Source organism: Lontra canadensis, unplaced genomic scaffold (assembly GCF_010015895.1).
Source record: "Lontra canadensis isolate GAN:19392208 unplaced genomic scaffold, GSC_riverotter_1.0 scaffold28, whole genome shotgun sequence".
In the NCBI taxonomy this organism is placed as follows: Eukaryota; Metazoa; Chordata; class Mammalia; order Carnivora; family Mustelidae; genus Lontra; species Lontra canadensis.
In genome coordinates, this window is record NW_022631022.1 from 17,752,367 (window position 1) to 17,775,595 (window position 23,229).

At 54.9% G+C, this 23,229-nt stretch overlaps 1 protein-coding gene across 1 annotated transcript in view; it reads right to left on the bottom strand.

Annotated features, from left to right (window-relative positions):
* The window catches only part of HCN4 (hyperpolarization activated cyclic nucleotide gated potassium channel 4), a 41,236-nt gene that overhangs the window by 12,271 nt on the left and 5,736 nt on the right, over nucleotides 1–23,229 (bottom strand). The window contains exon 2 of the mRNA XM_032865007.1: nucleotides 4,232–4,655. Within this exon, the coding sequence (XP_032720898.1) occupies nucleotides 4,232–4,655 (424 nt within the window). The remainder of the gene's footprint in view (nucleotides 1–4,231; nucleotides 4,656–23,229) is intronic.

Consider the following 23,229-nt stretch of genomic DNA (forward strand, 5'->3'; position numbering starts at 1 on the left):
GTCATGGAGACTGCCTGGAGGTAGCCAAATGGAGGGCCATACTGGGTCCCTTCCTGGGGCCTGTAGAGAGCGCCGACCCCTACCCCTAGGACCACTCCTGGATTCTGAGAGAGACAAAGAAAAATCAAAGAAAAATCAAGGTCCGTGGGGGAGGAGACTCATCAGGAGGCTCGGCCGCGGCCCAGCCTCCTGCCTCCAGCCTTCCTCCCACGGCTCCTGTCCGCTGAGAGAAAGAGGATGCTGGGATGGGTCACCGGGGTGCTGGGCCTGCAGGGGAACATCCGGGGTTGGGGGGGGGATGGACAGACCATGGTTTCTAACAATAGCCTCTGTGCCTGTAACAAGCTCACACCTCAGAGGGAGGGAAGAGGCTTGGCTGGGGAGGAGAACATTGACCTAGATCGCCCGGGTTGGAGGCAGAGGCTGGCGTCCTCTGAGAGGGTGGCCTTTGTCTGCCGAGACCCTCCACCTCCCCTGACTCCCAAGACCTGCTAATAACACTTGAGGACTCCCTGACAGGGCGCTGGGCTGGGCTGGGTGAGGCAGCTGAAGCCAGGGGCCTCGGTCAAGCTGTTTCCTCTTCACAGGGGGGCTGACATTCTAGCCCCCACCCAGGGCCACAACAGTGTCCTCAGGGTCAGCTCATGTCATCCTTGCCAGGGGAGGCTGGAGTGGGGACCAATTCCCAACCCCCTAGAACATCAGGGCACACCTGACATTTGGGGAAACTGAGGCCCCCCAAAGGAAAGAGACTCACATAGGGAGTTATCAGAGCAGAGAGAGCAGGGTTTTCTCTACTGAATATCTCCTTTTCCAGGTCTCACGTAGACCTGGGACCTCTGGGTGTCCCTGCTATTGCCTCCAGGCCAAACTGAGGTGAGAAGGTCCAGGGCCAGAGCAGGCTGTAGAGGATGTGGAGACGGGGTTCCTGGGGCCAGCTGGGGGAGCCCAATCCCATCCCAGAGGTGCAGCGGAAGCCCTTGGCTGGGGGGTGTGCCCACAGAAGCCAGCTTAAAGCAATTTCCTCCCCAGCTGGTAGGCTGGAGAAGAGTGTGTGTAGAGGGGGTGGGGAGTCATCTGTCAGGCCTCCTGGGATCTCCCTCCCTGCCCAGGACACTCAGTACCCATGTCCAGTTCAGAGTCCAGACTGAGGCCTCCTGGGATCTCTGTCTACCCCAGGGAACAGTCGGGGCAAGAGCCTGCCTGGGCAGTTCTGGATAGCCCAGAGGGCAGCCAGGCCAGAGAGGCAGTTGGGACTGAAGCCCTGGACTGGGCTCCCAGATGTCTGGTGCATGGAAGTGAGAGAAGCACTTAGTTTCTCTTCCAGGACTCACTCCGCCCAGCCATGGCCAATTCTGTCAGCTCTCCCCCAAATAATATGGCCTCCAGAGCCCAGGCGTCAGGAAGCAGCAAGATGGTTCCCAGGGGGCCGGAGCCTGGAGACTTGAACCAGTGCCAGAGAAGGGAAAGAGCAGCTACTTTCCTGCTTTTAATGATAGTCTAGCTGCAAGTTCAAGACAAACAGAAGGCTGGAGGGGGTCTTGGGGACTGAGGGAGCCATCGTGGTCCAGAAGTCCGCCCAGAGGCCTCTAGAGACTGTGGTATTTCTACTTGGGACAGAAACCAAAAGACAAGCCTGTCAGGGAGTTCCAGGAAATCTGCCTCCATCCTTCCTGCCCCTAACCCTCACCCTAACCCTCTCCCCACTCAGGTCTGAGATCAGATCCCCAGGCCAACAGCTCTCTGTGCCTGGATGTCCTATAGGTAGCTCAAACCCAACCCAACACACAGAACACCCCACCCCACCCCTCCACCTGCTCAGCTGCCTGTCTTCCCAACCTCAGCTGGGAGGCGTCCCTAACAGAGGAACAGACAACAGAATCAAAGTCATCCTGCTTTCAGGCCACCTAAGAATGCAGGAACCCAGAGTCAGGAGGCCCAGTTCCAACATCCTACCCCTGGGCCACCTGGAGCTTCTGACCCTGTTCCTCAGGACAAACAGGAAGAATCAGTCCCGCCTGCTTTACCTTGCTGGCTAGGTGTGAGGAGCCAGCAAAATAAAGGGTAAAAAATATTCGAGGGGCTCCTGGGTGGTGTAGCCGGTTAAGCATCCGACTCTTGGTTTCAGCTCAGGTTGTGATCTCAGGGTGGTTAGATTGATCCCCGCATCAGGCTCTGCGCTCAGGGTGGGCTCTGCTGCTGGAAAGTAACACCCCTCACCCACCCACAGAGGCATAGAGGGTTATGCAAACAAATGGGCAGGGAGGGACATTTCCCGAACCATCCACCAGGCTTCCTGCTAAGCATCTTATAAACATCGTCTCACAACAATCGAGTGAGGATGAAACCCACTCTGCGGATAAGAGACTAAGGCTCAGGGAAGGTGTCCCCAAGGTCATGGAGCCAGGCAGCGTGGAGCCAGGATTTTAATTCGGGTCTCACATGCATAATCCTAGCTCAAGCCCCCGGACCTTCCCCTGCCCCAGGCAGGGACCGGTCATCGCTGCGAGTCCAGAGAGCTAACTGGGCTCTGCTCCAGCCCCTCCAGAGGCCTGGCTGCCCGTGTGACCTTGGGCAAGTCACGGCCCCTCTTCCGTCAGCAGGAATGCCGCCAGTTCTCCTAGACAAAGAGAATTTCCGCCATGGAGTGATGCTTCCAGGCTGGTGTGGGCACTTCTGCAGCACAGGCCTTTGTGATACCCCTGACCTTAATCTGCCAGCACCCCGACCATCGGCCGTGTGTGCTACTGGGGGGGCCCAGGCTGCCCCTGGGGTGGGGTGGGGGCTTCATGCCCCGAGCACAGGAACTTCCGTCCAACCAACCAAGTAGAGGGATCCTGGGGACCAGAAGACTGGCAGTGAGCCGTGGCAAGAAACGCACCTCTACATGAAGCTCCTGCAGGCTCTGGCCCGCTCCGGACCCCAAGGTGGGTGGCCTCACAGAGCACAACTACCCCCACGCGGGCTCCTGCCGGTCAGCCTGCCTGCTGCTATGGCCCCAAGGCATAGTTGGGTGGTGGCAGACTGAGACAGAAGCGCTCGCACGGTCAGATGGTCACCTGCCTTTTTCCGAACTGCAGCCCACAGTCCTCCCCTCTTCCTCCCACAGATGATTGCATTCAGCCCGTGGCTCAGCTAGGTTTGTTCATAATGGTGTTGGCCCACCCAGTTCTTTCACAATTTTTTATTTCATTTCTGGAGCTGGTGCTCTGCCCCCAGCCCCTACGATCTCTTTACAGTTTGCGTGCACACAACTCCAGGCTCCTTGGATGCTTCTCACTCCCTGCCGCTAGCCCCTGTGGCTCTTTATCAGAGACCCGCCCCAGGCTGCTGGAAGCTGCTTTGCCTGCTAGCACCAGTGGCAGGCGGGGAGTGCCCTGAACCGTGGGCTGCCATGCAAGGGGATAGAAAAATTCCAACTCTTTGCCCGAGGTGTGAGGTACATTGTCCCCAGAGCTCCCTGTGGCACTTTGCTTGGCTTTCTTCCTTCCATTCCCTGTCCCTCTTCCCCAATCCCTCAGCAGATAATTCCTGGAAACACTCCTGCCTCAGCCTCACTGGGGGAAAAAGCCACTTTCATGCAAATCCTCACCTCAGGGTCTGCTCCAGAAGAGCCCCCAGGACACCTAAGATACATGACCACTAAATTGGCACAAAAACCCAGATTTCTGCTTCTCATGATCAATCTGTAGATCTCACAACCCTGGGCCGATTCTTACTTGGCAACAAGTGGCTATGGTGGAGTAGAGACAGACGGAAGATGTATTTTTCAGTTTTCCCCAGTCTGCCACACTCCCTACTGCCTCCCACTGGCCCTTTTCACCCATCACATTCCCTGCCTGGCCCCTCAAGTCTCCTGAGTTTGCATTCCCTACAGTATAGCCCAGTGATTAACTGTGCAAGCTCTCGAGTCCAGGTTCACCAATTACTGATTCTGTGACCTCATATAAATCCCTTTCCGCCTCTTGGTTTCCTTTTGTAAAAAATGAGTACCGCTACAGTTGTTAGAGACTTAAAAGGGATACCATCTGCAAAGTGATTTTCATAATATCTAGCCCAGGATAAGAAGTCAAGAAGTCAAGAAATTACTATCATTTGTCCTCTTGGAGAAGATGTGCCTGCTACCATCTGCCAGCCCAAATCCAGCTATCTGAGACTGCCTGCTGGCCCCTCACCCACCCTGTGGGAAAAATACCCCTTCCCCCCAAGAGGTTTAGGTCTGGCCACTCACCTCTTCCCACTGGTGAATGTATCGAATGAGGCGGGAGAGACGCAAGAGACGCAGGAGGCTGAGGATCTTGGTGAAACGGACGATACGCAAGGCCCGGGCTGTCTTGTAGACCTCAGAGTCAATGCGTGTCTCTACGATGAGGAAAATGTAGTCCACAGGGATAGAGGAGATGAAATCTACCACGAACCAGCTTTTGAGGTACTTCATCTTAATCCGCTGTGGGTCCAGGATGATCTCAGTATTGTCCTCCACCACGATCCCTGTGCGGAAGTTGAGGACCAAGTCGATGAGGAAGAATGTGTCCGACACCACGTTGAAGACGATCCAGGGCGTGGTGTTCTCGTCCTTGAAGAAGGTGATGCCCACCGGAATGATGATGAGGTTTCCGACCATCAGCAGCAGCATGGTCAGGTCCCAATAAAATCTGCCCAGAGATACAGGGGTCAGTCGCCAGGAGGACAGAGAGAATAAGTTACAGACTATAGGAGAAAACTCCAAGGGAGCGCACGTGTGGAAGAGGGAAGTCTTGGGAAGTTCTGAGTCACTGCGTGAGATAGGCACAAGGGTACCATGGGCAAGATATGGACAGTGGCATAGAAAAGCTCTCTTTTCCCCAAGGATACCTTCTGCCTGTCCCCGCCTGCTCCCCAGTGACAAGCCTCCCTCTCCCATCCCCGCTCCCCAGTGGGAGTCAGGCTGAAATGCAAACCAAACAATGAGATCCAGAGAGAAGTGTGAAGCTGTTGTAGTTTTAGTAGGACCAGTTCGACCTATAATTCCCCAGGCTCCAGCCAAGCTGCTCCATCCTCCCTGAGGGTCAGCTATGGCCTGAGACAGGCTGGCAGGCAGACAAGCTACAGACCGTGACCAGAGAGCAGGTGAGGACCAGACACATGGTGGGTACCTGGGTGGCAGAAGGCCTGGGATCCAGTCCCAGCTCCGTCATTGACAGCCTGTGTGATGTCAAGCAGGTGCCCTGCCTTCTCTGGCCCTCAGTTTCCTCACTGTGCAATAAGGGGTGGAGTCTAAACACTGCATCCCATAATTCTGATCTGGCCTTTACCCACCCTGGCTCTCTGGGGTCCCCCTTTAGTCTGTCCCCTATAGTCAGAAAATGCCTGGCCATCTCTCTCCCCCAGAGGTTTGTGTTCTAACAGAGGGTTGGGGAAGGACAGTGAAATCTTCAAGGGCAGAAAGTGTTAATGAGGGGATTTCAGGCACCTGTGTGTTGCCACTCAATGCAATGGAGTGAGATCAGTGGGGGCTTACAGTACCATTTCTCCTAAGGTGTCAAAGCAACTGCAAGGTCTTCCTGAGGGAGGTGGGAAGGGCCCCTCAGGGCGAAACCACCTGGCCTAGCAAGGGCCCCTCTGGAGTGTGCAGACAGCACAGACAGGCACAGACCCCGTGTCTAGGAAGGTATGACCGATCAATCCCAGGGACCCTGCCCGAGTACCAGCTACCCTGGGGCTGGCCCCAAGATCTGAAAGCTGTACTGCATAGCTATTCCCTCTGCTATTAGTTTAGACAGTTACACAATGACAGATAAAGGTATTAAGTCAGGCAGAAATGAGCATGTCCTCTCCCAAGAGAAATAACCTTTCAACCTTCTTTAATTCTCGACTGCGAGAAAGCCAGGAGAGAGGAGACAAAAAGACAAGCCTCCCTCGAGCCTTCAGAAGGTCCCACTCCAAAACTAAAGTGTTCCTGCCAGAAGGGTTCCAGGGATTTTTGTTTGTTTGTTTGTTTTAATTTTTTAAAGTTTTTTTAAAATTTTATTTACTTATTTGACAGAAAGAAAAAGATCACAAGCAGGCAGAGAGGCAGGCAGAGACGGGGAAGCAGGCTCCCTGCTGAGCAGAGAGCCCGATGTGGGGCTCGATCCCAGGACGCTGAGATCATGACCTGAGCTGAAAGCAGAGGCTTTAAGCCACTGAGCCACCCAGGTGCCCCAAGAGTTCCAGTTTTGAAAAAAAAATATTACTTCAGAGCAAACTGCTTTCTTTGCCAGATCCAAAATGGTGCTACGAGTCAAAGAGAGAGCGGGCTCTGCCTCACTGGAGGTGGGCGAGAGAGCCATCCCATACCACACAGCTCAGGGAAGGGCAGCTTTGGACAGCTCCTTTGAAAGCCAAACCATTCACGGCCTCAAGACAGGACCCCAAGCCAGGGCCTCTCAGGCTTAAAGCTTCTCATTCTAAAGCTGATGCTAAGGTCAACTTCAGCTGCTTCTCTGCCCTCCAGCCCACCACCATTTCTCTAGCCCCAATCCCCCTATGCCATCTGGGACAACCCAACCTAAGACTCAGGAGCCCACCCAGCCATCACACCCACCACATGGAAGACAGCACGTCCTGCTAATGACACGTGGTCCGCAGGAGGATGGTTTCAGCTTCTATGGGATGTTCCTGAGCTGTGTACACTCTCTACACAGCCTCATGCACGTCATTCAAAGACAGCTGCAGACACTCATTAGTAGCTACAAACAGGTATCCCCATTCACACGCAGAGTCTGCAAACACCCCTATATACACATGGCCACCATTCCCTTTCATTTCATCTCTTGGGAAAAACAAAACAAAACTGGCATCGAGAGGCTACTGAGGGCCCCATGGTCCTCTGTACATAAAGCTAATAATACACACAGGCTAGAAGAGTTTCTAAAATTAACAGAGCGGCAGCAAGGCGGCTGGGAATGCTGACTCGGGTAGGCCTGCCACTCCAGCGGGTTTCCACACTTTCCCCAGCTCTAGTTCTCTCAATTACAGACCAAATTTGAGACAGTAATTAACAGGAGAATGTTTGCATTTAGTGGTCTTCATAAAACCAAATTACATGAGGCAAAAACAACCATTTCCTTGCATTCTGACTAATTATTTCAATCGTGAGTTTCCAGATGCTAAGAGATATTTCTGGTGCCTGATCTGGGCTGGGGTCGGAATGCTGGAGCATTCCTTCCCAGAAACCACTATCCTGTGGCATCACAGAGTCACCCAAAGCGCAGCAGAATATGGTGGGGAGAGAGGCTTTCAGAGCCGGCCAACCTGGGTTCAATTCCTGGTTCCATCATTTACTAGCAAGTTACTTAATGTCTCCATGCCTCAGTTTCTTTGTCTGCTCACTGAGAATAATAATGGTATCTAACTTAGAGTTATAAAAATGATTTGAATTGATATATGTAAAACCCTCTGGTCGATAAGGAGCTCAAGTCAACAAATTCACAGTACAGAGATGAGGGAGGAAGATGAAATCTTCCATAGAAGAGTCAAAGCAAAGCATCTACTGGGGGTGGGGGTGGAAGAGAGCTCGAAGTGCTGGAGGCCAAGGACCACAACATTCTGTGAACAGACAACAGAACCAGTCTACCTTGGCAGACAGATGCCCTGAGCTCAGGGAGATCGTGGTCTAGTCAGAATGCAAGGCTTAGACAGAAGACAAGTTGGGCAATGATGGAAGAAACCATCCTAGGCAGCAGCCCAGGTATGGCTCACAATGGCCCAGAAGGCTGAGACCAGAAAGTGCTCCTGGAAGAGCTGGGCTTTGGGAGCTGCTATTGGCCTTGCGGACTACCTCTCCTTACTCTTACAAGATGGTTGCACAGATTTCCGAAAGGAGGGCCAGGTGAGAGGGGGAGTGAGAGAGAACCAGCACCACGGACAGCTCCCGACACGCCTGCCAACCCCATTCTGCTGCTCTACCCAGGCAGAATTCGCCGCAGGCTCCCCGCTGTATCTTCAGCTCCCAGACCCCGATTCTCGCCAAGCCCAGTGATAAGAAACATCTCAAGTGATTCCTTAAGGATCTGGGCTTTTTTTGTTTTGTTTTGTTTTTCCTGGGCTTTTTTTTAGGGGTTCCTTAGTGACTGAATTCATAAAGACCCCATTTCACATGTATCAAGCACTTAGTTCATGCTTTCCATGCGTTACTTCATGTAATCCTCACCCCAACACTCAGGTGGCTGCTGACATCTGTGTTCTGCAGATGATGACACTGCGACTCAGAGAGAAGTATCTACCCAAGATCACACAGCGAGTGAGGGACAGAACAAGATCCCAAGAGGTCTGGGGGGACTTGAGAGCCTGACTGCTTAGGATTTCAGGCACCTCAGTGGGATGCAGGGAGGGAGACCAGCCTTACTGGCACCTCTGCGTCACAGAGGGAGGTAACCTATCACAGTGGCTGTAGTCCTCTCTTGTAGATGAGAGAGGAGAGAGAGATGGGGCCGGAGGTGACTACATTTATAGTGGTGAGCCCTGAATAATGCATAAAATTGTTGAATCACTATGTTCTCCACCTGAAAGATGTAACATTGTATGTCACCTCTGCTTCAATAATAAAATTTTAAAGAGAGAGAGAAAAAGAGAAGAGAGAGTTGTGAAGAGTTTTGGAGGGGACCCATGCTCCTGATGCCACAGACTTCTGAGGTACTTCCTGGGTGGGGGAAGTAGCACGCCTCTCAAATATTAAAAGCATCCTGGTTAATTGGACACAGCTGTGCTATCCTGTAGAGGAAGCAGAAAACCTAAAGTCCGTGGAGGAGGGAACAGTAACATTTCCAAAACCTCAAGCTGTATGTGCCATATTTCCCCCAGCACCTCACTGCCCCTAGAATCAGTCATGATTAGCTCCCACAATCCAGGGTATGTGTCCGTGGTGGCGGGTGGCAGGGCCCGGCAGGGAAGTAAGGGACAGCCAGACTCAGAAACGCTAGAGTTGGTGCAAGCCCGAGTTAGAGGCCTTGCTCTCTCCAAATCCAGATGACCCGCCCCATCCCAGTGTTCTCTAAGCTAAAAGGAAGACACCTCATCCCAGTTGCAGCCCAGGACCCCAGGCTTGTCCTTCCTTAATCCTGGACCTCACTTCCTATCTGGCATCCAAGTTGGCAGGTGGCCTCTTGGCAGGTGGGCGTGGCCTACAGGCCAGGAGCAGGTCTCGTGCAGAAGAAACAGGAGATGGCAAAAAGCCAAGCAGCCCTTTTACAGGGACACCTGGAATATTTCACGGATCCGTCTCCGAGGTAGGTTATCCCTCAAGGGAGCTGAGGCAAGAGAAGACCCTGACCCTGAACTCAGAGACCAAGGACCAGACCAGACCTCTCCTTCCCCAGAGGCTAAAGAGGAGTGAAGGATAATAAAACGGGGGCAGGGGAAGTCAGAAGAGGGATGTTCTCCTCCAGCCTTGTCTTGTTCACACACACCCATGCTTGCCTTTGAGTGCATATGCTCTCTCTCTCCCTCTCTCTCTCTCACACACACACAATACAGTTTTATATACACTCTCATCTATGCACTCCTGCTAGTTTTCCCCCTGTACACACACGCATACTTTCTTGCACACCAGCTTGCATACATTTTGACCCAAATGACATCCACTAGGAATACTGCCAGCTGGAAGAGAGTGTCAGTTGTTGGCCCATTACATTTTTTCCCATCCTTCAGGATTCATGCTACATCTTCCAGGCTTCTCCTGCCCCTCACTGATGGACCTCGGCCTGGACCAAGTCCCGGCTTTGGACATCCCAAAACACTGTGGCTCTCTGAAGGCAGGGCCCTGGTTCCAGGCATGGCTTGTGATCCTGCCATACTGACTCCAGGCCAGGGTCTCCACACTTTCTCCCAGTGAGTGGCACACCCAGGGCCCCATCATTTACCCCCTCCCTCTTGGTAGACACCTCTCCTAGCACCAGACCTGCATTCCCACCTGCCACCTGGAGGGCCTGCTGGCTCCTACACTCGAGCCCAAGGCTGAACTCAGCAACTTCCTCCTTAGAGCTGAATGGCGCACTCAGCATTTAAATCACCTGGGCTCAAAACCTCAAAGCTAGCCTCAGCTGCTTTCTTTTTCCTGCAGACCCTCCGTGCAGTGACACGTCTTGTCCAGCATCTTTTTTTTTTTTTTTTAAGCAGGTTCCACACCCAGAATGAAGTCCAAGGCAGGTCCCAAATTTGTGACCCTGAAATCTAGACCTGAGCTGAGATCAAGACTTGGGACACTCAACCGACTGAGCCATCCAGACACCCCTTGTCTAGCATCTTCTACGGCGGCTTCTGAATCTGTCCCTGACTGCTCTGTCACGCTCCTCGCCTGGATCCTTGCCCCTGCCGCCTACCTGTCTCTAGCCTCCACGCTCTTTCCTTCCAACTCACATGATCTCTAAGTTATCTTTCCAAATTTTATGATTACATCACCCCTTGCTTGAGCCCTCCTGGCAAACTCCCCATGACTACAGAAGAAAGTTCAAGCTCCAAGGTCTGGCTCCCCTGAGCCCCACTTCCTGTTCTCCCTCCTGCTCCCTTCACAGCAGCCACAGGATACCCACCCCCTGGCTCTATCTCCGTCCACATTCTGGCTCCTCCTCCTGAGAACTGCCCCTGCCTCCTGGACCCCCATCTCGTGAATTCCCTTCCCTCATCAAAGACCCAGTTTGACTGCCTCCTCCTCCAGGAAGCTGGCCTAACGAATCATGCTGTCTGGGAGTAGCTGTCTCCTCCATCAGGCACCACCTAGCTCTCCTCTCAGCCTGCCAACAAATCATGGAAACTAGGAATCCAGGAATCCTCGAGTCTGAGACAGCGATGGGAGCGGGGAGCTCCACCTGGGTTCCCGACCCAGCCCTTGGTTTTCCAGGCCCAGCACAAACGACTGCCCTGGGTGACAATGAGACGAGAGCAGGATGGTGGCCAATGTTTTTTGGACACTTAGTACATGCTGGACACTAATCAGAGTTCCTTATGTGGATTATCTAATTTAACCCTCATAAAATCCCCATGAGGGAGATACTATGATGGTGCCTGTCTTACAGATGAGGAGACTAAGGCACAAGAAGTTGAGAAATTTGCTATATATATGGTGGATCAAGAACTAAGCCCAAACAGCCTGCCCCCAGAGTCCCACCTTTCCCTTAAGCAAGCTTTAGCTGATCCTGAGGATGTTACTTTCCTAAAGCCCACGCACCTGTGAGTCAGGAGTGGGGCCAACCTCCCCCCCCCCCCACCTGGGGCCACTTCCTGCCTGTGCTAGGAAGGTTTTCAGGATCCTTTGAGCACCCTGTCATTTTCTGGCCATCCTGCCAGCATCCATCTGCCGCACCTGGGGACCCTGGGCATGCTGGCCCTTGGTTCACAGCCTTCCATTCCATTACAAACCCTGCCATTGTCCTGCGTGACTTCCACTCCATACATCAAGCCCAAACACCCAGGCCCTCAGTGGCTCCGTGTCCTGACTCTCCTGCCTCGCATGTCCGTCACCCACTCCCGCAGCAGGGGACGGACCATGTCACCCCCTCCAGGGGTTCCATCTCTCACGCCCACCTCCTTTCCCTCCAGCTCTCTTAGCCAGTCATGCTAAGTCTGTTCTGTAGCGTCTGCCTCAGGAACCGTGAGTCACAGGACCCTCCTGCCTCCTCCCTTCCCCCGGGACACAAGGGTCCTGCCCTTCTCCCTCGTTTACCCCGTCCTTCTGGCACCCACTTCACAAGATCATGCCTTGGATCAGGGCTACCATTCACCCTTTGCATGTTCCACAGGGACTGTGAAAAAAATCCCACAGCCTCAGACCTGTCCTGCTAAATATATGAGCGCCTTAGCTCCCGTGCCTCAATTTCCTCATCAGGGTTTCCATACTCTGCTGGCCCTCTCCCCCACCCACCCCACCTTTCCAGGAGACCCTGGGAAATTTTCCCCACCATTCTCCTCTAGCAGCCACTTCAAAGTATCGTCTCTCTCCTCAAAGCTCTAAAACCACTCTTCTACCCCACTCTCAGCAGATACCACCACCCTCCACTTCACAGAGAGAAAAGCAGCCACCAAAACTCCCCCTTCCTCTTTCTGCCACCAGACTCCTGCCCTGCTTGCCTCTCCCTCATCTCCCCACTCTTCCTCCAGTCGCAAAAGCATTGGCAACACCCTCCCGTCTCCTGACAGGAGTCCCCTCTGCCTTCCCAGGGACCCTGACCCATAGGTTATCCCCTCTTGTCTGATTCCTCAGCCTCCCTCCCTGAGTGTCCTTTCCCACCAGCTCATTGTTTTAAGCTCCCTACATTTAAGAAATAAAATGAAACCACTCCCGAATCTCTAATCCCTCTGCCTTATCTCTTTGCCCATCAGAAAGAAGCTTCCTGGGAGAGGCCCTCTCACCTCCATTCCCACTCCCCACACTCCTGCCGACCCTCGGCAACCACATGCTGTTCCTGGCTGAACCCCAGCATCACCTGACCCCTCGGGCCACTCTGCCGAGACACTGGTTTCCTCCCTTCTCTCTGTCTCTCCGTTTCCTTCCTCTGGTGGGGTCCTCTTCCCCTGCGTGACCTTCAAATGTGTTTGCTCCTTTGGGCCCTGGCCTCTTCTCTCTCTGCACCCTCTCCCTGGGTGACCTTGCCAGTTGCCCAGGCCTCCGTGATTCTGCTGGCTTTCACATCAGACCTCTCTCTTAAGCTCCACACCAGTGTGTTCACTTGCTGACTACATCTGACCCCTGGATGCCCCCGTCATTCTTGCCACATCCAGATAACTACACAGCTTCCTCCCAAACCCTTGTGCTCCCAGCCCGGGCTCCTCCACCATCCAAATGTCCATCGAGAAAGAGGAGAGTTCACCTCTATCTCCCTCGCCTACCAACACCCAGCCAGTGGGACGCAGAGTCTCATCAGCCCAACATCCGGCCCACCCCGTGGCTTCCTAACTGGGCCCCTGGCCTTTCCAGGACCCTGCATACTTCAGAGTTCCGGGTGGGCTCCACGTGCTCCCAGCAATCCACTCTCCACACTTTGCCAAGCCAAGTCCTTCTGCGCTCCCAGCTAAACCAAGTCCCACTGTCGTCCCCTAGGCCCTTCTGGATCTGGGTTCTGCTTCCTTCCCATGTCTTGCCACCCTTCCTCCACTCATCGCTCTGCTCCAGACAAACCAGCAGCTTTCCTTGCCCCCAAATGCACCACGCTTCCTGTCCTCCAGGCCTGCCGACCTGCCGGTGTCTGCCTCGGACTCTCCTCCCCACCCCGACCCTCCCCAGGCCCCCTGGTTCAGAGGAGGTGTTGTTTCTTTGAATCCTCAGAAATCTGGTTAGGTGCCCCTTGTACGCATTGCTCTAGCATAGTATTTATCACGCTATGACGGAATTGTGTGTTTGATTTGTTTATATCTGGTGGCCTACACAACTCCCTGAACTTGGCACGGGGCCTTTTATGCGGTGCGTCCTAATACATGTGTGAACAGTGGGCGAATGAATGGAGGTGTGCTTTAGGCCGCAGAGCGGAGTGACAGGTGGCCCAGCAGAAGCCACAGGAAATGGTAGCTCACTGAGACCCACGAGGCTTTCACAGGCTTCCGATGATCTGGGTGGAACGTGTACTGTCCAAGTCCCCAGGATTCCAAGACTCCCAGGAACATCCATTAGAGAATGTTCCCCCCCACCCCCGAACCTGGTGCTGAAAACCGTGGCGGAAAAGTCATAGAGAAGCAAGGGGCAGAGCTGGTGGGGGCAAGGCGGGGGAGGGGAGGAAATGAACAAGAGACAGACCAGGAGAAGCATGGGGATTGGGGTTTCCGACAGAGTGGAGTGACAGAAGGGGCTGGTAGGGAGACACTGGCCTCAATCTAGGCTTAGCGGCACAGGCCTGTGGTGGCAGAACACCTCCTCATTAGGGGCATGCCCTCTCAGTGGGGATTTTAAGGATTCTCCCTCCTCCCAAAATAGGCAAAATAGGTGAAATAGAGCCTAGAGCTCCAGGAGGTGGGGGCGGGTAGGAAGGAGAGAGTCCCACCTTCTCCTAGAATCCGCCACTTTGCAGACCCAGGATGAGTCATGTCCTCAGCCCTGCCCTGCCCCCCAACCTCGACCCCAGAGAGCAGAAACCATTGCTCTTCCTTTTCCTAGGAACACATAACTGGGCCTGGGATTGGGAATGAGAAGCACAGGAGCCTCTCGGCAAAATTGTCTTATTGCTAAATGGCTGGGTGGACTAAAGGCTGTTGCCAGGGGTAAAAAAACTGCCAGAAACAAAAATTAAGAAACTACCCTAAAAGGTCAACACTGATCACGGCTGCGTGGTGGGATTAGGAGTGATTTTGTTTGCTCTGTCACACGTTTCTAGATTCCCTACACTCCTTCTATTTCTAAGTTCTTTATTTTCTTAAAAATGTTCAAATACTTATTTCTTTTATAATCAAAAAACAAAATTCGCCTTTAGCTGGTGCCTGGTGGCCTGTGCTGGGGAGAGTCCCCTCACTGGAGTCAGGAGAGAGACACACACGGGGTCCTTCGGCAAACTCCTGGGAGCCAGCATCAACGTGCAGAAAGCGTGTTAGCATGGCACGGAGGTCAGGATGAGCAGAGTTTTTGGAGGAGGGCGGTGATGAAGGAGAGAGAGAGGCCATCTGAAGGGCAGGCATGACAGGCAAAGGAGACCACGTGCCTGCCCACGACACACACGTGGGCAGCCACACAGAAGAGCCTCCTTCCTTGTCTCCCTCCCTCCCGTGAAACGTGGATCTTCAACCAGTCCCTCTCTGTCCCCTCCCTGTCCCAGCTCCTGCTCAGCACTCTCTGAGGCAGAGCTGCTGCCCAGCCCTTCGCCCTCCCAGAGAAGCTGCCGGCTGCCTGGGCGCTGGATGGGGTCTTCAATTCCTGTGCCCCGGGGCTGGCATTTTAGACTCTCCCTTCCCCCCAGGCCGGAACTCCACACCCCACAACCTTCCAGAGCCAGGCTGGGCCCCGCAGCTCTTGCCTCTGAGGGCATGACTCCCCTATTCTGGCCCAACCTCCCTGACTTGGGGGGGGTCCCCCCCCATAACAGATAAATTGCTCTCTTCCTCCCACTCGCCTCTGGCCACTAGGCTCTATTTTTAACCCACCTCAAACCCTCTGACTCAGAATCACAGGGCTCCCAGGTAGCTGCTCCCTGGGCTGCCTGGGGCCGCCTCCAGAAGTTTCAGAGCCAAGGGTGTCTAGTGCTTTTTTTGTGGGTAGGTAGCTGGGATCTGGGTGTATTTTTATTTTTCAAATTGTCTATGTGACTTAAGGAAGAAAATTTGGTTTTGGTTTTGAAGACCCAAGAAGACCCGTGAAACCCCTGACAATTTGCGCAGCCCTTCCCGGTCCTGGGCTGCAGCCCTAGCCCTTCATCACCCAGTGAGGGCCAGTCTCGGCTGTTCCGAGGTGAGCTGAGGGCTGTTGCTGATAGAATCTTCCCCCTTGTGTGATCTTTCTGTCGTACGGTACAGTGCTCTGCACACAGACACCTCGGGATTGTATCTAGACACAGGGCTGCACTAGGCGGGGGGCTGGGGGCTGACATGTGCCTGGCTAATAGGCTCCAGTGACAGTGAAGCTGCTGGTCCCGGGACCACACTGGAGTAGCCAGACTGTAGCAGACGGGAATTCAGGCCTTCTTTGAGTGTCTACATACCTGGCTGTGTGGCCTCAGATCACTTAACCTCTCTGAGCTTCTTTTCTCATGCGCAAAAGAACATGAATCCCACCTCAAAGGATTCTGGGAGAATTCAGCGAGATATTTATAATACGATACACAGTGTAAATCCTCAGTATATGCTGGCTGTTATCATCATCATTATTCTTGTGACCACTAAGAGGCAGGTCCTGGCCTGAGGGCTTTGGGGATACTGGAGCATGTGGACTGGTCTCACCACAAGGAGTCCTCAGTCTTAGGGACGGACAGACCCACCCCCACAGGGGAGCTGATGATCCAGACCAGTTCCATGGGCAGATGACCCATAAGCTGGAGGGGGCGGGTAGTGAGGAGACCGTCTGCTCTGCAGTGTGGACCAGGAAGAGTGGGAGGGCAAATCCAGCCAGGTTTGAGCACGAGGGCAGAGAGGAGCAGGGAGCAGCATGGCCTGCTGCGTACGAAAGCCCCAGAGAGGAGGCGGCCCGAGCCTGTGCCCTGGGCAGGAAGGTCAGTGTCGCGGTTACGGGAAGGAAGACCATGCTACACCGTAGGTGTCCAGCCCAGGGGCCCGTGAGTCTTGGGTTCTAGATCCCTCTCCATCTCTAAACTGCCGTGCACCCTGAATAAGTCCCTGCCCTCTCATAATCCTTTCCTCAGTTTCCCCAGAAGGCGGGAGCTGGCCGATCTCTAAAGACACGCCAGTTCCATGAATCCCTGCAGTGCGGAGGCTAGAGGGGCCAGCCGAGGGCAGCCAGCCAGATGGAAACTCATGGAGAGAAGAATGCAAGCCTTAGAGAACTCTGGCCCCCTGCTTGCCCCCACCCCCAGCCTCCCGACCCAGTACTGGTCTAAAGAGAGTCGGGGGCATCCTGAATGCCAGACGGAGTTGTCCGGACTCTTCCGGGGCTGTGGGAAGCCATGAAGGCTGCAGAGGAAGAGAGCTCCTCGAGGAAGGGATTGTGATGGCACCTTCTCGAAGGTACAACTGAGCACGGCCGGGCTGTAAGGAACACCAAGATACCAACCCACTACTTCTCTGAAGGGCTGAGACTTTCAGTCTGTGCACGCACAGATACACTAGCATAAGAGTGCACACACACACACATGCACACGCACGCACGCGCGCACATACATACCCCAACGCGTACTGCAAGTCATCTGCTCTACAGCGCCCCGAGATGCCAGGATGCTGTGTTCCCTCAGGCTAGTGGCCTAACCTCTCTGAGCTTAGTCTGACAAGACTATCTGGGGGAAAAACGGGGAGGCGGCGAGCAGCTGGAGCACTTGCCCACCCAGCTTCCAAGAAACAAAGGCTCAAGCACAGCTGTTCCTACACAGGAGACTGGAACAAAAATAGCAAATGGCTGAGGAGTAGCACGTGAGCGTAACCTCAGGGGAACTTGGGTAGGAGAGAGCTCACCTGCTCCCGAAGGAGGGGGCGCCAGGGGGACGGGCTCAGGGCAGAAGTGGTTCTCTGGTGAGGATGGACGCCGCGGGAGGGCCGTCCTGGAGCAGGGAGCTAAATACTGGCTCTGGGAAGGTCGACGTGGCCCCCTTCTTGCTGGGGATGGGGGTTCCCCTGGAGGTGCCTGGGCTCTTGACAACAGGAACCAGATGGGACTCCGCTGCCTTCTGTCTAGGAAAACACAGTCTGACAAGGACATGGAGCAAGGGCCGTGGTCCTTGGGGTCCCGCCAGCCCCAGAGGGTTAGGATTCTGGTTGCTGACAGAAGAAAAGGTAACGAGTCCCTGCAGAGGGGCCTGTCACACATGGGCTTGGACGGCAGGCTGGGGAACAACCATGTCACCCCCCAGGCTCCGAGGAGCCCTGAGGGACTGAGGCAGACGCCCTTTGGCCAGAGACCTGCGGACTATTAGTGTAGGGAGGGCCTTGGAGGGGCCCAGCCCGCCGGCTCCTCAAGTGACCGAAGCAGAAGCAATCTCCCCAAAATCATACCCGCCCAGTGCCACACCAGGCGTCTGAAGTCACACGAAGCTCCCAGGTGTGGCCCGCCAATTTCAGCTTCGGGGGCCTGGGGTCTTGCTAAAAGCCAGCCCTCTCCAGAAGCACTGTCCACATTTGGAGGGAAGCGAGGCGCCTGGAGGGGAGGCCTCAGCCCAGTCCTCACAGCTGGATGGGGCAGAGCATTCACTGGCCTCTTATTCACTGCAGGGGCCCCCTCGGCTCTGTCCCCAGAAGCTGGGGAGTGACACAGCGGGAGGATGACTCCTCAGAGCCTCTGGGACAGGATGAACAGCTTGCCGCATTTCCTTCCCCTGCCAATTCCAAAGCCAGTGGTGCTGCAGGCCTGTCCCCCAGGACTCCTCCGGGCGCAGCTGTCTAGGATGACCCGCACTCCCCATGGAGCCTCACCTCTGAACTCTTCCGGGGCCAGGTCTGAGCTTCCAGGAGGGGACAACTGTCTCCCAGGAGAGGTGGCTGGGAGGAGAAGGGGGCTGCTGTCCTTTGCCCAGAGAACAAAAAAAAAAAAAAAGGAAAGCCTGATGTCCACTCCCACAGAGGCCATGATCTCATGTGGGGGCTGGAGGGGTGCTCAGCGGACCAGACACACACTGCCTGGGAGCCTCCACCTTGTTCCCCTCTGTCCTCCCGCCCCCCAGGCACAAAGGGCTGGGAGAGGCTCCGTGGAGAGAGGCCCGTGAGGCAGGAATTCCCACTGCCCCAGGAGTACTGGGGCTGCACAACTCCAGGTTCAAGCCTGGATTGGCCTCTGCAGAGTCTCGGGAAAGAGGGAGGGAGGGAGGTTCTCATCAGCTCCACTCATCAGCTGCGCTGTCCCTGCCCTGCTGGCTCAATTTGTACTAATGGGGTCAGGATCGCGGGTTCAATACCTATTTGGGCAATTAGCTTTGCTCTCTTCTCAGCCTCAGACTGAGCCCTGACCCTGGACACTGAGACAGGAAAGGACTTTGCTGAGGTCATACGGAGGAACAGGAGGAGGGTCAGGAGGGCCAGCTCAGCGTGGGAGGGGTGGGCCGTTCTAAGCTAGGAAAGCTCAGGAGGAGAGAACACGGGGGTCCAGGGTGGGCCGGCCCCAATGCTGCAGCGTCTCCCCCGCTGGACCATGTTTCTTCTATGAGGCGCTGATGGCCCTGATGGGGCCTGGGGGCTCGAGGGTCTCTCCTGTCCCTGCAGGAGGGAAAACCACTGTGTATGCTGTGACGGACGATAGGTGGGAGAAGCTGGCTTTGGCGACAACCGGCTGGGGACTCGCGTTAATCATTGACAGGGGCTGCTCCAGCCTACGTACGACAGGGAACTGCAGGGTAATTACTTCTGGGCTCCAGGCCACACGCTCAGTGACATTAATGCGGCGGCAACACCTGCCTTCCAGGCGTAGTACAGCAAGAGAAGGGGGCTGTCTCAGAGGTTGGGCAGCTGGGCCCAGGGCTGGGGACAGGAGAGCTCCCTGGGCCACAAGGACCCATGAGGAGAGGCCAGACAGACACACACACACACCCGCACACCTGCAAATATATGCACACATACCCAGACAGCAGCAGGGTCAAGACCCAGGGCAGGGGGCTCACGGTCCTTAAGGCAGAAGCACTGAGCTTAATAAGTACAAGTCCAAAGAGGCAGATTTTGAGTAACTGGCTCTTAGGGGCTACCAACACCATCCCACCACCCCCAGCCCCTTAGCTCCATCTCCCAGAAACCTACTTCCAAGAAAGCGTGCAGAATGGTTCTCTCTTTCCTTCAAACCCAGCTCTGATCTGCTTCCTCCAGGAAGCCTTCCCGGACCATCAATCCCATACTGATCCACCCTAAGAGGAGCTGAAATCCTATTTTCTTTGCCAGGTAGGTAGTGACCCCCGTCCTCCAAAATGGGTGACCACAGTCTTGGAATGGAGCATCTGATCTCTGAGGGGGCACGACCCATCCCCACCCCTTAAGCTTGCCCCTCCCCAGGCCCAGAAGACAGTACATGAGCCAGCCCCATGTTACATATTAATTTCTGAAAGCCTCGTTCACGCAGACATAACACGTCCACCCACATGGATAAATGCTTAGACAGACACAAAATCATCAGCATCCAATTATCAGGCCCCCGCAGCTGCCTCGAGCAGACCCGGAGGCCCCGCGGCCGGTCTCAGAAGTTTGTGGGGCTTGGAGTGTTGTGGGTGGGGTGTAGGGAGTCCCTCCATCAAGACAGCACACATCCCAGCCAGCTCTGGGCTTCCACACCGCCCAGCCCGAGCCCCGCTGTGCGGGAGCCCTGAGCTAGCCACCTGGCTAGGCAGACAGACACCAGCCCCAAACAATGAGAGAGCGGCGCGGGGCGGGGAGCTGTCACGTGTCAGGTTTGGTGGCTCTGGTGTCAGCAGCAGTGGCACTGCTGTTTATTTATAATTTGTACTTTCCCTCCCAGAGAGGACCAGAGGCAGCTGGCTCAGACACTAAGAGGTGTAGGAGCTCAGGGAGCTTAGAGAAAGGGAGGGCTTCTTAAAGGGGAGGGCACCAGGTGGAGGTGGGCCCCACGCACACCTTGCCCGGAGTCCTGAGGCCTCAGGGAGGCATTGGGGTTGGTTCCAAGGCTTTGTTCGAGGACTCCAGTCCCTGAGCCCAGACCAACCTCGGTCTCAGGTTCAACCTGGATCCTGGTCACAGCGTGCCTAAACTGTGGCCTCTGAGAGATACCTGACCTTGATCACACCCTGAGCCGCAACCCTGGACACACAGTCCTGAACCAGGACTCCACTTCCTCGCTTCTCTGAAGGATGCAATGGATAGACCCCATGACCACCAATTTCTCTGGTGGGAAGAACACAGACTCCACGGGCTACGTGTCCCCTTGAAGAACAGGTGTATCCACGGCATCTGGGTATGGTTCCAAAATCCCTAAGTTCCCCGCGCCAGTCAGGGTCCTGATCTGGCATGCCCAGAGTGGGGGGTTAGGGCAAGCACATCCAAGCCTCCAGACGCTGCCTCTTCAGGGACGGAAAGACTCCCTTCTCGCTGGATTGGCTTAAGTTAAGAAGGGACTCAGAAAATACCCATCACCCTAAAATTCGGGCATGGAGCTGGGGCAACCGTGTAAACTCCAGGGTCAGGGCGCCTAGGGGGCTCAGTTGGTGACGAGCCCCGCGTCAGGCTCTCGGCTCAGCGAGGAGTCTGCTTCTCCCTCTCCCTGTGCCCCTCCTCATGTTCTCTCTCTCTTGCTCTCCCTCAAATAAATAAATTAAAAATCTTTAAAACAGAAAAATGCTCCAGTGACAAAACCATTCAGGACCTCTGGTTGGGATCTAGGGATAGACTGTGCAATTTTAAGATCTTTGCTGCCAGACGTTACATAACCCACTGGGTTCTGATTTCATCTCTGACATGGAATTATTCTGTGACTTTGGGTCAGTGGCTCCCTCTTTCTGGTCCTTTGCTCCCCTTTGATGAAATGAAGGCTTTAGGCCAGCGGCTCGCTTAGGCCTGTCCGGACCTGGTGTGCTGGGGCCTGTTGCCTCTCCCACGGCAGCTCCCACAGCACCTTCCCCCCCTCCGACAATGTGTGCTCAAACATTATCTGCCATGTTTTCATTCTCAGGAGAATGTTTTCTTGAACTGTGTTTGTAATTTAGCTTTCAAAAGCTAACAAAAAAGAAGAGGGAGGAGACAAAGAGGGACAAGAATGTGTTTAGATTCCTGGTGGCATGATTTCGGGCAAATCTTTCTCTTTCTCCCGTCAGAGACTCCGTTTCTTTATCTGTAAACGGGGGATAGCAGAATGTAAGGTTCAGGCCACCGTGAGTAAATAAAACAGGAGACAAAGTTTCCAGCAGTTTGGTACCTATATAGATAGATGGCCCATTAACGGCGGTTACTGACCTGGCAACCCACCTGGCTTCAGTCTCTGTTGGGTTGAATCGAGGGTTGTAAACTCAGAAGCCTACGGGTGGTGGTGGGGAGGTCATCAGCTCAGGGTGCATGAATGACACGGCTGGGCATGGGACATTAGGGACAGTAGGTGACGGGAGGGCACACGCCAAACTAAACGGGGTGGCCTCTAGTCTGCTCCAGCAGCCCGCTCTAGTGTGGGAACGTGGGCCCAGAGCTGCCAGAGCTTCCAATTTTTCAGAGGAAGCCCGAAAGCCAAATTTTTATGTCACATCTTTCCATTTTAAAACACCATCTTGGATTTGTTATGACACACTCTGCTGCCCAAACAGAACACATCTGGGTGCTGTATTTGGTCCATGGGATGCTGCTTAGCAACTTCTGATCTAAGCACTGCTGTCTCATGTTGAACAGCCTTGGTGGTGGGGAGCGCACCCTCGCTTTGTGCGGTTGCCACCCCGATCCTGGGCGGGGGCTGATGATGAAGAGTGTCTTCGAGTGGCCTCCTAGGCTTGGGAATCGCAGATTTCCAGGGCCCTGGCAATGCTTTCTCAGTAAAGCCTGGCTGGCAGGGAACATCCTCTCCCAAGCCAAGGCAATGCCCCTGCCCTCCCCACGGCCCGCTCTGGCTGGGAATCGTGGATTCTTCAATATCCCCTGGGCCCCAGCAGGCTGGCCTGGCCGGCCTTAGTAGCCCTTCTATTAATTAGCCACTGGCAGTCGCAGCTTTGTAAGAGTTCTAGAGCCAAGGGGCGTATGCGTGGCAGCTAGTGGCCTCCTTCCATCTGTGACAAGCCCCGCCTCCCTGCTGGGACCACACCTTCTACTCAGGGCAAACTCCCCCAGGATGGCCAGTGTTGTGACAAGGGGCCACTCAGGCTGCTATGACACGGTCATCTCCGTCATCTGTATGGAGCCTGCTGCCTCCCAGGGTGGGAGGCGGCAGAGAGAAGTGACAGGCAAGTCCAGCCCATGAGGGAGGCTGCTAGGCATGGTGTGGGCCAGTGGAGGGGGCACTGAGGTTCAGACAACCCCCATTGTCTCACTCACAACCTCAAGGTGTCAAAACCAGCTGCTTTTACTGGATGTCTCTTCCTCTTCCCAGGCAGCCATTGTCAGGGCCACCTCACACCCACTCTTGGGCCCGGACACCTCTGGTCTCTCTGCTGACATCTGCTCCTTCCCAGAAACCTCCATGCCGCACAGTGGTCACTGCACTCCCGGCCGCTCCTCCTCTGGCTGGGTGCACTGCTCTGGCCCTTTGAATGGGACAGAAGCCACCCAAGTGACAGGACGGGATGCCTTGGTAAGGGCCCTTTGGCTATGTGGCCTCCCCCTGCCCACCCCCATCGGCCAGCCTCCAGGGCCAGCAGGGTCCACACAGCAGTGCAGGAGGTGAGGGAGGGCTGTGAATACAACACCCACAAGCACGTGGCTGACCTCCGAGGCTAACGGTTTCTCCACCCGGTTCACAGAATTCTCCCGGCTGCGCTCAGTGCTTGAGGCCACCAAGAGTAGACGGTCTCTGCCCCCAGGGAGCTCCGTCAGGGAACCCAGGCTAAGCAGAGAACGTACACATGACCTGAACCCCACTCCTCGGAGCTCAGCTCTGGGCTGCGCAGCACAGCCTCAGTGTCACCTGGGCCCATGGCAGAAATGTAGATTCTCAGACCCCGCACCTAATTCTGACTTGGTGAGTCAGAACCCGTAGTTTCACCAGATCCCCAGGCAAGTTGGATGACATGA